Raw genomic sequence first — 17570 nt, forward strand, 5'->3', positions numbered from 1 at the left:
TAAATACATTTGCCTGGTTTCACCTTGTAAAGCTTTATAAGTACAACACAAAAACCCTGCATGCTGTTTGTTTTGACACTGGCCTCCTGTGCTTGTCGTTGATACTGGTCATATTCTTCAAGTTTCTGGGGAGAACTGCAAGGGAAGTACAGGTGAGGCAGGACATCCTTGAGATTGTGGTATTATGTGGGACTTCATTTAGGTGAAAAATGCCCTTGGCTGAAGAACTTAAAATTATGGCTGGGGCTGAGAACTTCAAGTTTTTAATCAGAATACATACTTCAAGGCTAGCAGAGCAGAAATATGTACAGGTATTATAATAATTCACATGCGGAGCCAGTTTCTGTTTAGAACTCAGAAGCAACTCCACAAGGTGATTATTCAGACTGTGCATCTGCAGGTAAATGAGAAGTTACACGGTGAAGTGAAAGGGGAAGAATGTCAACTGGATGACAAAGGTGTGTGCATCCCAGCTGTGCTGTGTAGGAGTCATAGACAGCAGAGGGCAGCCACATCTAATGTACAGTGCAGTAAGCAGGGTTCAGTCCTGCCTGGACTGTGAAGTCACGCAGGTTGGAGGATGTTGCTTAGTTGGGAGCAGCTCTAAGTCTGTGATTTTAAATGCTATAGCCTTGTCTACTTCTTGATATCTGACTAAATATGAACACTGGAGTTTTGTAAAATTGGATTTTATAAAAACTGAAAATTTATGCTCGCAATTTTCATGTTAATTTTTAACTTTTTGGAGAACTGCACCGAAGTTTTGATTGCCCTATTTTTTTAATGCCTTTAGTAAAGCTGTTTACTATAACTTTAAAATCTGTGTTGAATGCAGAATGTGTATTGCAGTAGAGTCTCTAATGTGCCTATGTAAATGAAGCCTTGTAGGAAATAGAAAAAGGAAGAAGTCAGAATTTCAAATTGAAATGGTGTTTTCAAGCCTTTGAGCTTGAAAGTAAATGAAAATCATAGTAAATTCTTACTTGAACTCTATAGTAGTAGGATATTTTCCTAAATATCCTTTAATGTGACTACATTGCTGGAAGTGAAAACCACCTTTACTACGCAGTAATAAAGACTCTACATGAGGCTGTATCCGTCTTCTTTCTTTTTGACTCTGATCATTTTAAGCAAGTAAACAGCATGGATGATAGAAAAGCATGGTGGAACTGGAAAATGTTGATCAGAAATGGAGAATGCAGTGATTCCTCTAACAGAAAGCCTTTCAGTAATGATTCACCATCTTAATGCCCATTCATTTGAGCAGCAAGGAAAGATAACCAGGTGCTCTAAAGATCTGGACCTTTATCTTTCTTCTTCATCTTTCAGAGTATCAAGTTACTTTGTCAGTTTGCTGTATTTTTGATTGGCTTTCTCTGATTCCTGCAGATACCTTCTTGGCCTTAGCACCTTGATTTGATTGGGGGGCAGGGGGGAGTAAGGATGGAAAAATAAGGAGAACATGAAAGAGCCTCTGTCTACATGTATGAATTAGCCATCAGGTCATGCCTGGTAGCCCATTTGGGATTCCTTGTTTTTGAAGTGAAGTGTTACTTTTGAGAAAAAAAGCGACTCCTCTGTGCAATTAATTGAAAACATCCTCCTCAGCACAGGTACACATTCATGACTGGAAGGACTTCTGTTAAAATGTAAATTAAAGGATTGATTGCAGTTAATAACATTCAGGAATTAAATCTGTTTAGTGGAACTAACAAATGGAAAACTAATGGCTGAAAACCAAAAATCACGCTGAATTACTAAACTTGCGCATTTGCCATGTTACTGGGATTTCTGCAGAACACTGCAATTCCTCAAAACAAAATCAAGTTCAAATTTTGGAGCAGAGATAATAAGTATTTTGCAGTATTTATGTAAAACGTTATGGGTTTGGAAAGCAGAATTAGAAGTGATGGGAATTACCTGTGCTTGTTTAAAAGATGTTTATGTGACAAGAGCATGTCTAGTTTGAGCCGCTACATTTTGCTCTCTCTAAGCAGCATTGTGCTAGCAAGAGAGGACACAGTTAAAGAGTTGAAGGACAGCAGCTTTGGACAGGGAATCCCCCAGAGTGAGTGGGGCGTGGGTGCCATTTTGTACCCATTTTTCAGTGTTTCCTCCAGTGGTGTAGGAATGTGCACCCTCCTTCCCTCTCCTCTCAGCTTTTAATGGCTTGGTTTTCCTCTCACTAATCTGTCCACTGTATTCCGTTTCTGAAATGTGGATGTAGGTAAGATTTCATGACAGTCTTCTCCGTTGGTGGCTCTGCCCTTATATGTCATGCTTGTCATCATGCGAGCATGATACTGTTTGTGTTTTGTCTATCAAAACAAACTAACATCATAATTATTTAAAGCAAATGTCATTTAAAAAAAAAACCCAAACCAACAGATTTCTATTCTTTGTTGACTTGTGCTGTGCTACCCCTTAAAAAAAGGTGGTCTTCAAGAACCAGTAGAGAGAGCTGAGGAAATCTTATTCAGAATTGTCAAGCTCCTTTATGCAGTTCTCTTTCATGAAAGAAAATGTAATGATCTTACACTGGCATCTTAGTCAAGAAATGTACTTGATTCCAATATAGAGTAGAAGGAGTAATTTACACAAAAATGGTGCAGATTCCTGTATTTCCACTTCTTAAATGACTTGAGTGCCTTTTAAGTTTATTGCAATAGTTTGTGCTGCATTACAGAAGAAACAGATATTTGCAGGTTTACACCAGTGACTCAGATTTTCCATATTGACTTATTTTATTGAGGGTAATTATAAATGTTCTGTAAACATAACATTGCACACTTCATACCAAACAATAAATAACTTCTTTGGAAGGGTATGCTGGAGAGTTGTGAAAATGTATTTTACTTCCAGTAGAGGTGCAGTTTAAATTTTTGAAGAAAATTACTGTGAGACCAAAAGATGATTGATTTATGAAACATTGACCCCGATGTAAATCAAATATTTTGGCCATTAATCTAACATGAAATTTTAAATGGGAGTCAGCAATTTGGACAAAACCTAATTATGGTTGTACAACGTAGAGGGACAATGGCAACTTATATGGAATATGAATGGTACTTTTGCAAGTTTTCTGGGTTCAGGACCAGCCTTAGCACTCCCTGTCTGCGTACATGAATTTTATTCCCCCAGGAAAGTTTGTGGCATGTGATTGTAGGCAGTGGAGGAGAAGGACTTGAATGTTGTCATACTGTAATAGGTTTAATGCAGTAAACCTCCCCAGTTCTTGCAAAGGTAAGAGCCTTACGTCATCCTGAGTGATGGCTTGCACATCTCAATTTTTATTCTGAGGCAAGAGCTTAAGATTAGAGTCTGATCCCGAAAGGCCATTAGCAGTCATCCCAGCGTTAGTTTCTGTGCCAGATTAAATTATTGCTGTCAAAGCAGTGTCTTTGGCTTGCCTGCACTTTAAAAACAAACCAAACCCACAACCAAGCAAAAAACCCCAAAACACTAACCCCAAATTTTACAAGTAGGAGAAAAAGACTAAGAGGAAGGCTTTTTTCTCATTATATTTGCAGTATGTAGAGTGGCTTAAGAAAAGGGGATGCTAACACCGAATTACTGTGATATCATAACACATTTTGAGGTCTACAAAGCAGAAATGTCAGAGTGTTATTTTAGAAAGGTGGTGGTTACATCCCCTTAATACTGATAGTCTGCATGATTCATGGTGAGAAAGATACAAGGTTCCAAGTAGCATAAAACACATTGAAGTTTGCAGACTTTTTGTGGCTTGCATCAGAACAAAACCGAGACATTGCATTGTAACCAGCTTGGGGGAATTTAAGAATAGCCAGCAGTGAAGGGATTGGGATGCTTACGTGACCTGTGAGACTGGGTTGAATGGGGGCTGGCCTTCTGAGGAAGTGCCTCAGCTCTTGAACAAAGGATGGCGTGTACTTGTGGAAACTCATGCTCTGTCTTGGACCTCAGATTTGTATTTTTTTTTTCCAAAAAGTGATCACAATTCATAGTAGGTGTTCTTATGTTAAAAAGACTGATGTTCTTTTGCAATATGTTGTAGAAAGTGACTTCTCCATGTTTTGTGTTTTACCTCAAGTGATAAACTGTGATTAATGTGTAACTGTTTTAAGCAAAAGGCTTGTGCCATGACTGGATAAATGTGATGATATGCTGATTTCTTCCTTGCATTGAAATGCATATAAATGCATAGGTGTGGGGATGGAAATTGCTTTTAAATCTCAGGAAACATTTAGGAAAGGCTTACAAGGCGGCTAATGGTAAAAATTATAAAATCTTACTGCTCTACAGGATTAAGATGTGTATGGAAGGAACTGGTGTGGTTTTTTTTGGAGAGAATACGCAGAGCAGAATGTGTGCTAAAACCAAAACAGTGGTCAACAATGTCCTGTTTTACACTGGCTCTGTAGGTGCTTCTCACAAAATTGTATGAGAAGTAAAATTCTTGGGACATCTGGTTAAAAAAAAAGGGAAAACAAAAAAGAGATGGGGGCCCCTCACCTTGTCAATTACGAAGTAATACTGCCAGTTTAAAGAGTAATTCAGTGTATCTGTTCTATAAGAACATCGGGGATCTGTGTAACAGGGGAGTCCCGTCTCCTGTAAGAACCATTACTGCAGTCTTAAGGAATGGTGAAGATATACAGCATCAGTTGACTGGTCTTGCTTTTTTTCTGCTGATAAGTCAAATCTGGGCACTTAATAGTACTGACTGTAAAATATGAAAAAGACGAGGTGTTTAAATAACCACCTTGTCGTTCATGCTCTCTGGGGCATTTGGGATTGTCTGTACTAGCAGGTGTAGCTGAAGGGCATCAGTGGTAAAATAAAAGACAATTTTATCTCCAGTAAAAGCTAAGCTAGTTGATTTGTTGGACTGCAGTATTTCCTGAAGAATGTGTAGTTTTAAAAAAAGAAAGAAAGAAAGGAAAAAAAGATAATTTTAACTGTCTTTTGTAGATATGCAAATTAAAAAAAAACCAACCAAACAAACAGCCCTGACTGTTCTCTAGTTAGAAATTAATAGGGAGCAGTGTCAAGTGTCCAAAAAGGCTTTTGCAGATGTTTTTTTAAATGGGTGGGATCTACACATTTGCCTTTCTCCAGGAATTTAGGAACAAATTACATTTGGGCTATAAGTTGCCTGTATATGGAGGGCAGCAAGGCACCTTCCTTGTTGCTGAAATATTTAATGTTTGTTAATGCTATCAGTTTTGCTTACACAAATGCATCTTATTTACCATACTTTAAGGTCACCGTACTGTTTTGTGGGGCAGAGTTGAAAATGTTTTAGATCTACCCAGGATTCTACCCTAACTATTCAGTTTCTGGAGGCTTTAATAGGAATAGCTCAAATAACTGAGAGAGTGGGAAAGTCAAGATTAGTAGTTTAGTTGTCTTCCTTGTAGAATGGGGAAAAAGACAGTAGATGCATAATGTTACACTTACTGAAAGAAAGGATTTCTGTTGTGGTCTAGATCCTGTGGTTGTACCATGTGTGAAATGCAGTAATGTTTTATGCTTGTATGTATTGGTATTCCAGAGTGTCCTTTTAATGTTTTTTTAAAAAGTAGACACTGAAATAAAATACTAAATCTGTAAATGGGCCTGGCTCTTTGCTGTTTTGAGTAGCTGTCAGTAAGGAAGTAGAAAGGCCTTATATTCTGAAAATGTTCATTCCCTTCCTTGTCACCCCACAAAAAAAAACTTATAAAGAGATGGCAGATGCAAAAGAATCAGTGATGAATAATAGATTCTTCTTTCCCCGGTCACTAACATCTACATATAGCAAGCACATCAGTGCTTAGAAGACAATTTATGTTTTGCTTCCTTATGCTGTAGCCTGCTTTTCATCAAGGTTTGGGAAATGCAGGCATCTTCTGTGTTCTGATGCTGGAGTTCTCTCTCTGTCAGGCTGCTTTGGGCTAACCTTCAATGGACAGGATTTACAGTTGCCCTATTCATCTGGTTAAGAAGACTTTCTGCTGGAAAGCTGATGTGTGCTACTGTTGGTGGGAAATGTTAAATTATCTGCATTGTGTTTTAAAAGGGTGCCCTTAAATCTTTGTCTCTGGTCTATACTGGAATAAGCTTTAAGCAGCAACAACGTATAAAATAATAATAATAATGGTAATAATAATAATAATTTGATGCTTAATATTTTTGTGGTAGTCATGATTTTTTCCCTCACTAAATTGTCCAAGCATTTTCATTTGCAGATGATGTTCATAAAGTCTGTCTTCCACAGCTATGGTAACATTGTCAGTAGCTTCCTAAGTTTTTCTGTGTATAAACTGCTTTTGATTGTAGATCACAATGTTCTGAGCTGCATTTGTGTTGGGTGCAGTTTAAATGCCAGTCGCTCAAATTCATTTTTTATTCCCGGTATGCTCTCCTGACATATGTGAAATAAGTTTTCTAATGTGTGCTAATTTGTCTTTGTAAGGCTGAAAGCGCTTATTGTTTTCTTTATTAGCTAAAGTTATTATTCAGTTTAGGTCCTACTTTGGAAGGAGCATTTAGGATTTTAAAACAATAAAACCCAAATTAGAATTGAGCATGTTTTAACTTGTTTCCCTTTCTTTCTGAAATATTTACTGAGAGATATAATCCTAGTATAAAGAACTATCCATGTTTTGTATTTTGACTAAAGCTGATGGAGAAATTGCATTTGTATGGTTACCACATAAAATGCAAAAGAACTTCCTCCTTATTTTTGCAGAGATAGAAGAAGTTTGTTTCAGTTCGATGCTCTCAGATTTGCTTTATGGCCTTGGATAAATCACTTCATCTGCTTCTTTATTTCATTCCGTGAAATGGGAGACCTGTAGCACTGTATCATGTATAGGATATTCTAAATTGATGTAATGCTGTAACCGTTGGGGTGAAATGCAAACATGCTAGCTTTGACACCAGTCTTTTAGTAGTATCTCAGATGATAACCAGTAAAAACATTTCAAATATTTACAGTATTCCAAATACAACCCCATTGTATATTCTTGTTAGGAACTGTTAAGACAATTGTTCTTACATTCCATTTGCCTTTTGCACTCTGTTCATCTAGTACTCCAGAAATCAATTTTTGTCCTAGGCTAGTACCGCTCAAAACAATTTTTCTTACACTAGCTTGTAAGGATACCAAATAAGGTCACTTACAAGTCGGTTGAAGCAAATCAATTTGAAACAAACTGAATCTGAACAAGAATATGGAATTCAAGCTACCTATAGCACTAAGAGCTAATGTTGTTTGAAGGTGAGCATCCATTCTCATGTTGCTAGACTTTTCTGCTGATTTCAGTACTGTTACAAGAGAAATTGGGGTGCTGTACTGAAATTCGCTGACAATATTAAGGCTTGCCTGTGGAGGTCTGCAGACCTCCAGTAGGCTGAATCGTGGATTTGCAGTTAGTGTGGCTTTATGATAGAAACTATAGATGTAGTTGCCAAATACTGTTTACAGTATTAAAAATCTCCATGGCAAAGAAAAGGGGGACATAAAAAGAATACACTTTGCCTGTCTGTATGTCAACAACAGGAGTTCAAGACAGCATGAGTCAGGAAGATCGTAATGCAGTCTTCGAAGGATAGTTCATATGAGGGAAATGCTATACTTGATTTTTATTTTACTTGATTGTAAAATAAAATCAGAGAGAAAGAGAGATTTATCTATTCTCTCAAGGGTAAAGTGTCATTGAATCCCTTTGAAAGTTGATAAACCCAGACTTCATGCCCCGCTTTATTGGTTTCTTAATCATTCTGTGGAGTCCTTTGAGAGCTGTACAGTACTCATTTCTAAGTTGTCTCCCAGATAAGTATGGTTTGAACTTACTTCTGTCTTGTCTAGAGGTAATTATTTTGCTTCCCAGGGTAGTAACAGAAATTGGGATGAATGGTCTGTCTTGCATACACTTGGCATTGTTCATTCACATTAGTTTCCTTTAGCACTTTGTTTTGAGGGTAGAAAAACTCCTAATGTCTGTATTTGTGAACTGTATTTTGAGCATGCATTTCACAAAAGCACTTTTCTTAAGCAGAACTGGGAGTTGAATTCTGTCACAAATAGAACAGATTCTTTAAGTGGAAGTGCCCTATAAGATGGTCATTATGTTGCTTTGTGTCTGAATTTGGGCAGAAATATCTTTTGCTGTTTGAAAATATCTTTATAATGTTATTGCTGTCTGTTTGTGTGATCTCTTCAGATTTGCTGCTGTTTCTATTAGTGTTTCCATGGGTTCCTGCAGTCACCCAGTGATGCTGAGATTATTGGCAAAGCACAGATGAATACTTTGTGGAGTGGTGAACTCAGCTTTCTATAACCTTCCATCAGTACACATCTAGTTTATTTTTTGGGTAACAGTTGATTGTTATTGACTCCCCATGAACTCTCCTCATCACTTCTTTGTAGTGATTTTTTGGTGTTGGTGCACTGTGGTGTTTTCATTAATTTTTACAAGCTGCAGCATTTCAAAGAGTAGCTAAAGCTGCCCACTGCCAAAGGAAAGAATTTGTAAGCTTTGCCATAGGGGACTAAGATTTGATGGGAGAAAATAGGATAATCGTTTCTCTCTCTCTCCCCCGATGGGCATACTCTAATGTTTTTGCTACAAATGCTTGGCACCTGAGGCCCAGATTCTTGTTATTTTATTGTGCAATGCAAGTGCTTCACAGGCTACAGTTCAATATATGTGTGTATATAACTGTTCTTCAGTAAAATACTTCTGTGTTGTGCACGTCTGTTTTGTAAATTTAAAGGAAGAAATCAAGAAAGTGAAGTATGCAAAAATGTCATCCAGAGAAGCACTTTTTGTTTCCACCCTGATGAAGATGCATTTCTAACAGACCAGTTCTGGCACTGATGCCACTCAGTGATTGCTTATCTTTGTTCCTTCTCTATCTTTTTTCTTTTTGTCTCCTTACAGGCCTGTTATAACGGCCCTTAGTGTATTTGCTGGAAAAGTTTTTTCCTGTGTTGAAGGTTGTTTAGGACTGGAAGGACAGAAGTGTTATAGAGCTTTACCACACTCTGTGGTCAATGCTTCAAGAGTAATCCAGAAGGCTGGAAAGGCTTGATTGCGATGAAGTGAAAATCTCCTGAAGATTTTATTATAGCATCTTGGCATACCTTTATAAAAATGTGCTCGCTTTAAATCTGCAGTGTTTTTGTAAGGTGAGGGGGAAAAAAAAGATTAGACTGGAAGATGCATTGTATCCTAGCAAACTAGGACTTGAGGTAGCACAAAACCCAAATGTTTGGTGGCAAAAGACGAGTGTTTATGAAGAATCTGTTTCTTTAAGGTACAGAATTACTTTAACTTTATCCTGTGGTTATCAAGAGGTCTTACACTTTAAATAATGTTAAAAGTCCTATTTGGCTTGATTAAGCAAACATAATATGAAAAGATAATTACTTGAAATTGGGGGAATATGTAAAGTGCCGAAGGGTTGCCTTCATGTTTGCTTTTCCTTTTTTAAGCAAAGATACCACTAGTCAATGGTCAGCTTATTGGTTGGATCGATTATGACCATTCCTAAACTTTTACAGATTATGTAGTCTAATAAGGTGTATGAACTTTGATTGGTGTTGACCCCTGCAACTGATTCATACCTAATGTAGTGACACAGTAGTCTTCAAACTCTTCAGTTGTCATTACAGTGCTTAAATGCTTATCGTAAGTGCATCCCTTCTGAAAGTACGATTAATATGTTGATATGAGTTGTTCATATCAAAATTAGTTTTTCATGAAGTAAAATTGTCCTTTTTAGTTAAATATTTGATACTACTATGTTTTCCTATGCTACTCTTTCTTTCAGAACATAAAGTAACAGCATTAAGCTATTCTTGGTTTGTTCGGTTTTTTTCAAGAGTTATTTATATGAGAAAGTGGCATATAAAAAAAGGTACTGGAAGCAGGTAGTTTGACTTCACCCCCACCCAGGAAAATGTGTGCTGATGTGTATTAATTCATGTTGAAAAAGCTGCAAAGATACTTAGGAAAAGGTTCTTTTTATACTGAAAAGCTAACAGTGTACCTATAATATCTACACATAGGAAGGGAATTAAAAATATTGAGCCTAGTCCTGAAAGGCTAGTATTTGGACTGAGTAAGACAAGAAGGAATGACAAAAGATTGTGTGACAGACTTAAAGAACTTACACTAGCATGCTTATAAAAGGGAAGTGAGATAAATGTATACTGTGTCTGCATATATTTGCTCCCTGTTCATATTTATGTCTGTATCACTTTTTGGGAATTTACTTTTTTTTGGTGCAGATGATTGGGGCAGCTACTGAAAATTATATTCCAGCTCCTCCTCTTGTGCAGGCTGTAGTGCTTGTGCTAGTTTGTGATCAGCTGAATTAAAAAACTGATTTGGCTGCAAGGTAACTTGTGTTCCATGTTAATTTAACAATTGGGTTGTCTGCAAAGCTGTAGGAGCACAAATGAAAGCTTGAGTAGACTTGGTGTGGCAGATTGTGCACCCCAGTCATGGTGCTGCATTATAACAGTTTTAGAGTACATTATTTTGAGGACCCTGAGGGATTGCTGCTGCCAAAACAAGATGATCCAACTTCCCTTTCACTGCTCTTCCTGTTTCAGCCTCTGAACTTACTATCCTTACTATTTGAACCCCAAGATGGGCTGATTTAACCAATAAATCTTGCAAAAAATTTGTTTAGAAAAGAAAAAAAGGACTGTTTTTTACTTCCAGGTTGGTAGGTTGAATCTGGTTGCTGTACCACCAGTTAGGTCCCAGTGCAGCCCTAATGGACGTTTCTGGATTGTTTATTTGCATGGTAACAAACTAGTAGTAGGTTGTCTCAGTTGACATCTTAGCCCTTCAAAGTGATTCTTTGGCTGTGCCATATTGAAAGCCTGAAGAGCTTTAGCTGTATAATGTAGGTTTTATTCCTTTACTTCTTCTGGTGTGTTTTTGCTTTTTGTTAGTATGGGTTGGATATGGTAAAATGCTCGCTGTTTCCTGAAATACTTCGTATGTGTTTGTCACGGTTTAGCACTGGCCTGGCTTGATTGACAGCCAATCATGAGGTGTTGTGTTCCCAAGTCACTTCAGCCCCTCCAAGGGAAAGGGGAAAAGGAATGAGAGAGAGAGGGAGACTTTTGGATTGTAAATGAAAGCTATAATGGCTTTAATGAAACAGTAATAATAGTAAAGTAAATACTATTAATATAAAGTTAATAAAGTACATACAAATATACGAACTTGTTGCCCTCGATGACTACATCACCACTGATGCTGCAGAGCAGGCACAGGGAAAAGGTCCGTGGCTGCACTCGGTGGCAGGAGGGAGCTGGATTTAGGAACTAGATTCACAAATGCATGAATCTGGGATCAAGGAGAAAGATAGTTGAAGTCCTCACTGGACACTATCCATCAAAGAAGAGGACTTGACCCTTGTGATCCGTCAGCTTTGTCTCTAGTATGACCTATATGGAATGGAATACTCTGGTCAGTTTTGGGTCGCCTCTTCTGTCCACACCTCCTTGCAGGTACAACCCTTTTCTTGCCCCTTTCACTTTTCACTCCACTGGCTTCAGGATGGCCTTGGTTTACTTGGAATAAGTATAAACAATGGCCCTTCGGCATACCAGTACCCTGTGTTACCACTTCTAGACAGAAATGCTGTCTGAAAACATGCAGTTAACTTTAAGAAAATGAAGTTACTTAGATAAGGTTTAGCCGAAAATTTAGAAAACTAATTCAACTTCAGCTCAAACGAGAACGGTGTTACCATGCATTTTAATGAACGTGTTCTGGAAAAGATGCTAGAAAACCTTAAGAGAAGCAGCACTATACTAGTATCAAGTCTGTTGTGATAAGTTTCTCTTACAGTAATTTTAACAGTATATATATAAAACAGTAATTTAAGTTAATGTATTTCCATTTGATATGTGATATTAGAGTTATACAGTTTTATGATGAATGAAGAAACAATTAATTTATTTGCAGACATAGTGTGCCAGTCTTACTGTGTCCTGCACCTAGGGTACGTGTCCTCCCTGTGTGACTGAGTCTTGATGGCTTTAACCAGAGCAAAGCCACTGTTAATGAGAAATTGTGCAAATTAATTTGCTATGTAATACGAGTGTTAAGTACACTTACCAAGAAAAAAATGACAGTTTCACATTGTTGGAGATTGAGTAGGTTGAGTACTTTGCTCTAGCTGAAACTATTGTCTCTTTCCTGTGAATGTGTGTGCTGGTAGGAATCAGTCTCGTTTAAGCAGAGCAGAAGTCTAAACTTCTGTTTTTTTCTGCTTTCAGACACCTTTCAAGAAAATAATTTCATTTAACACAGTACTTTATTTTGCTGTAACTTGTTTTCCTCGAGCCATTTTTTATTTATTATTAAAAGGCAATCTATTTAAAAACTTGAAATGCGCTGTCTTCATCAGTAAAGCTTTCTCCCATAAATCTCTGCCAGCATTATTAAGCTCCATTGAAATAATTCTAGTTAGAGTAAATCTTCAGAACAACTGAAAATGTATGCAGAAGATATTTTGATGAATGCATGATGTAGTTGTCTGAATGTGTCTGTAAATTGTTCTCTTCTGTTCCATTTGAAAAGTATGTATTTGGTTCTGGTTGGTGTCCTCTCATCTCATACATTCTTGTATAGCTGTTGGGAAGATGCTTCTGTGGTTAAACAAGAGCCTACATCAGGGCTGTTCCTTGAAGGATAATAAATTATATCCACAAGCACCTGGCAAATGGTTTGCCAGATTACTTTGTATCTGTGATAATCCGTGATGATGTAGACGGTAGGAGCCCGTTGGTTGCCTGGGATGATTACAGCTGAGTAAAATGTTGCTGGGCTACTGCTTCTGTTGGCTTTTGCTTGGTCCTCCATCCTGAACACATACAGGTGTCTTGTACCAAGCTTTGAGGCAGCTAGAGCTAAAACTGGTGCATTAGGAGCCTGGTATGGGAAACGGAAAATAGCGCAGAACTTGCCTCTAAAGTGATGGAGTAGAATATTGCCCCAGTGTCCTGCATCAATTTCCCCTTTTCTGTTTCAAAGAAGTACAAAATATGGAGAAACTCTTACTCAATTGTTCACGGAAGAAATGTAACGAGGAATATCAGTGCTGTGGATGTAGTGTACTTGGACTTAAGTAAAGCCTTTGACACCTGTTTCTCAAAGCATTCTGCTTGAGAAACTGGCTACCACTGGTCTGGGTGGGCATACCCTCTGCTGGGTTAAAAACTGGCTGGATGGCCGTGCCCAAAGGGTTGTGGTAAATGGAGTTAAATCCAGTCAGAGGCCGGTCACAAGTGGTGACCCCCAGGACTCAGTACTGGATCCAGTCCTGTTCAATGTCTTTTATCAATGAGCTGGATGAAGGGATTGAATGTACGCTTACTAAGTTTGCAGATGACACTAAGCTGGGAGGAAGTCTTGATCTGCTGGAGGGAAGGGAGGGATGCAGAGTTGCTGCAGAGGGATCTGAACAGGCTGGATTGATGGGCTGAGGCCAATGGGATGAGGTTTAACAAAGTCAAATGCCAGAGCAAGGTTAATACTAGCTTAGTATTTAGATAAGTTTCATTTTATTGAAAAAAACCGCTGTAATTTTTCTAGTCAGAAATCAGCACACACACACACCCCCTCGTTCTTTTGTGGGTGGCTATGCCAGCAGAAATCGTTTCCATCACCACCACCAACCATCAGGGTGGTAGAACTGAATTAATCAGACATCAGAGCACCACAGACAGAATCTGTGAATCCAAAGCTAAACCAAGCTGTTACAGGCAAGCAGGGTATACTATTTTGAGCTAAGGTCGTCTAGTTCATAATTTTTTTAAAAAGTTTTTTTTATTAGATGTCTTCTCCAGCAGTTGTTCTTGGCCTGAAACTACTTTTCTACCACGTTAGTTCTTCCTTTTGTGCACTGCGAACACTTAATGCTTTGTTCTTTTCATTCTGTTACCAATGTAGAGGCTGTTTTCCTGAATAACTTCTTTCTTTTTTTATAGTTCAAAAGGGTATGTTTTAAGCTTTACAAATATATAACGCTAGGGAGCTTACCTGTCCGAGTGTTTGAAGTTGTGCAGTGGGAACTGTATATTGGTTCAGTAATGTGAAATAATTGGAGAAACCAATTCTAATCTAAACACCAGTGGGGCTGCTGCTTATTGTGCTGTGCTTCCAGCCATCTCATGGGTCTCAAATACATGCCAAGGCATGGGAGGAAGTATTGGATGTTCTTTGTTTTACTCAGATAGGCTGAATGTGATTCAGAGAAAGGAAGTATGTTGTCAGGCTCTGAAAAAGAGCAAAATGGCATCAGAAGAGTATTTGATTTTCAGATTTAGCTGCTGGATATTTCTGTTAAGCCTTGTTAGACTGTTTGATCTATAGGAGTTTGCCCAGTTAGTTTGGTGTGATGCATGCCTGCCTATCTTCTCAGTCTACATACAGCTGCCTTTTTAATTTTTATTTTTTTCTGTAAGGGTAGTTTTCCTTTACATTTTACACATTTTAAAGCTTTTTAGCAGAACGATAAAAACTTTTAATATTTGTATTCCAAGAACAATCATGCCTGTCTAATTTCTGCTTCCTTGAATTGCTGCCTTTCATTTCAGGGGTTAGTTCATATTAAGCAGATGTCATCTCCTTGAGCTTGCTCCTAAGCAGTTGTGAAATATATCCCAACTCTTTCCCTATGTGAATTTTGCATAGCTTAACTGTTCCCACTGGCTCAGGGGTGACCCCTGAAGTCAGATATTACTCCAGTATGCCAGCGACTCCTCCAGCAGACTAATGAAAGCATGCAGAATAAAAATAACATAGAATTACTGATTAACCAGAATACCAATAAAGACTAAAGATGTCTGTGTCATGGTGAACACTTAATATTTTGGTAGGTCAGACGAGTGCCAGGTTCCAGTGGTCACCTCCATAAAACAGAAGATGGGGACTGGGAATGGAGTGATGATGAAATGGATGAGAAGAGTGAGGAAGGCAAAGCTGCTGTTTCTCAGGAAAAGGTACCTTATGTTTGTGCCAAGACATTTACGCTCTGTGAGGTATTATGTTGTAATGTTAATTATATTTCTGTATCTTTAATGCATAAAGCTGCATAGCTCATATCTCACTGCATTTGTTTTCCAGTCACGAAGAGTGAAAGAAGAGGAAAACACAGAGGTAAAAAAATCTTTATAGTTTTTTTTTTTTCTTCCAAATGTTTCAGTGAAGGGGTTTCTTTTTCATTTTTGTTGTCAAAAATCTGTATTGAGGTGGGAGTGTTGTTTTGCAACCTTGTGTGGCAAGTACTTGTTAGGATAGAATAGTGTACAGTTGGGCCTGTAACAATGAACTTGAGCTCACAATGGATAAAATGGATAGGAAATTTGAAGTCACGTTATGTTCATACCTAGGAGAATTGGTCAAGGTAAGTAATTTGGCCATTTTTAATGAATTTTCATTACTGAATCATGCTAATTTCTGTCTTTTTGTCAGAGTAATGATGGCTGTTTTGAAGTTGCCAGAAGACCTCCAACTACATTTTCAATCTTAGGATTTGTATCGTGACGTGTAGCTTGCAATTAAAACGTTTCAATCTATATACAGTAAAATAGTTCAGTACTGTGGCATAGTACAATAATTCAGAGGAATGAAATACTGTACTGGGTTACATGGTCCTGTGCTGGGAGTGTGGGAAGGATCACTGCTATCAATGATTGCTTAATAGGATTACTGGCCTATGGCCAAAGTTCTGTTTTAAAAATTTCTTTCCCTTGGGTGGGAGACATTTGCCACTTTACCTGCGATTTTAGACTCTTTGATTTTCATTGGTATCATAGAATCTTCTAAAAGACTAATAGCTTCCTTCCAGAGCTGGTCCTGTTTGCTCCTGTTGTGACCCCAGTCTTTCCGTTGCAGAGCTAGTTTACATAGTGCTTCTGCACCTGAGGTGTTTTACGTAAGCCGAATACAAAAGAAAAAAAGGGGCAGGCTTTCACCAGGCAGTCTTTTTATTTCTTAGAAATTGAGAGTTCTGCAGTTCGTGTCTCAGTTTATAGAAGTAACTCCTCTATTATGAGCTGTTTAGTTTATGAAGGAGAAAAAAGCTCCTGCTAGAAGTTTTGTGTAGATTTTTGTTTTCCTAAATGCTAAAGAAGATGATTTAAAATTGAGACTAGTGCAGCTTGTCAGTGTTGGTTTGCACCTGTTGATGTTTGGGCTGCTTATTCCTATACACTGAAATAACAAGTCTATTGAAGATGCCAAAATAATAGTAGTATTTATATAAATGAAAGGAACTTAATTGAAGTAGGAAAAAAATCTACTTCCTTTTTAATGATTAAATAATTTTCCAAATATTCATTAGCTTTTGCTTAAAATACACAGATAATAAAAAACACTTGTAAGTAAAACTTCTTTTTTTTTTCAAGTAGTTCAGTGTGAAAAACTGTTGGAAAACTGTCAGATAGGATTTTTGAAGCAGGTGTTTATCTTGGGAGGACTTAACTGTAACCTTTGAACAGGCTTCTGTGAGGGAGGTCAGTATGCCAAGATGGGTATAAAATCACAGTTTAGTAGAGGACCATGAAGTACTCTGTTACATAGGATACACTTCTGCCTGAGACATATAAATGTTAGTTGAGTGCTGGGGAAGGTATCTTAGTGTGAGCCAGGAGTGATAGTGTGAAAGATATCCATATTCCTGATTTTTCTTTGTGAAAGACATTCTCTGAGCTTTGGTGCCTGCTGCGATACCTTCCTAGTTCTTTGCGGATGGATAGATGCAAGACTTGCTTAACAAACAAAACTACTACACAAAAATGATGTGAGTAGTAGGTTGGTATTCTCACTGTGTGCCTATTATTTAACAGGTTATTGGAGCTTTGATACAAGGTGTATTAAAAGCTCTTACACTCAGGGCTTTAACACAGGCCATATAGTTTGTATCTCTGTAATTGAAATATGGCAGTCTTACTGGTGTCAGCTATGTTTTAGACTGTTGTTGAAAGTGTTTAAAAGGTTTCTGAGAATTAGAGGATGTGTAAAATATTCTGTGCTAACTTCAAACTGCTAGCATGGCAAGTATTTCAGGATTTTTTTTCTTCCTTTGGCATCTATTATAAGATTTTTCTGCTTGTTTTTCTTTAATAGTCTCAGCCTGCTGTTAGTGATGAATATAGTGAAGTTCCATGTGCAGTGAATCTTGTCTTAAGATTAAGGTAAGAGATTCTTCTATTTATTTTAGCATTCCTTTTTAGTTGCCTTATTATTCTTGATCTCCCTCATTACTTTGATAATATTAACATAAAATAAGTGTTAACCTCTTTAATCTCCCAGTATGACCAGTATGAATAGTGTTTCTGTGACTAATTGCTGTCTTTTAATTGCTTACTGAAATAGAGTAAAATGAAAAGCAGAATATGAATGTGGCTTCAGGCTAAGTGTACACTTCATTAAGTATTTTCTTTCTTTTTTGCTTTGCAATGCAGGATCACAGTGAGAGGGCTTTAATGAGTTTCTTTCACACTTCAGCAGTCAGCCTCTGACAGAAATAAACCATTGCTGTATTACAAGTTGCCTACTCAAAAC

At 37.7% G+C, this 17570-nt stretch overlaps 1 protein-coding gene across 3 annotated transcripts in view; it reads left to right on the top strand.

Annotated features, from left to right (window-relative positions):
* STK39 (serine/threonine kinase 39) overlaps positions 1 to 17570 on the top strand; it is a 98124-nt gene that overhangs the window by 41585 nt on the left and 38969 nt on the right. For all 3 annotated transcript variants that reach the window (XR_011337743.1, XM_069861168.1, XM_069861169.1), the window contains exons 11-13: positions 14882 to 15004; positions 15129 to 15161; positions 17133 to 17200. Coding sequence is in view for 2 of the 3 variants with exons in the window: in XM_069861168.1 (XP_069717269.1) it covers positions 14882 to 15004; positions 15129 to 15161; positions 17133 to 17200 (224 nt within the window). In the remaining variant the exon portion in view is untranslated. The remainder of the gene's footprint in view (positions 1 to 14881; positions 15005 to 15128; positions 15162 to 17132; positions 17201 to 17570) is intronic.

This window comes from Phaenicophaeus curvirostris, chromosome 7, assembly GCF_032191515.1.
Source record: "Phaenicophaeus curvirostris isolate KB17595 chromosome 7, BPBGC_Pcur_1.0, whole genome shotgun sequence".
Lineage (NCBI taxonomy): Eukaryota > Metazoa > Chordata > Aves > Cuculiformes > Cuculidae > Phaenicophaeus > Phaenicophaeus curvirostris.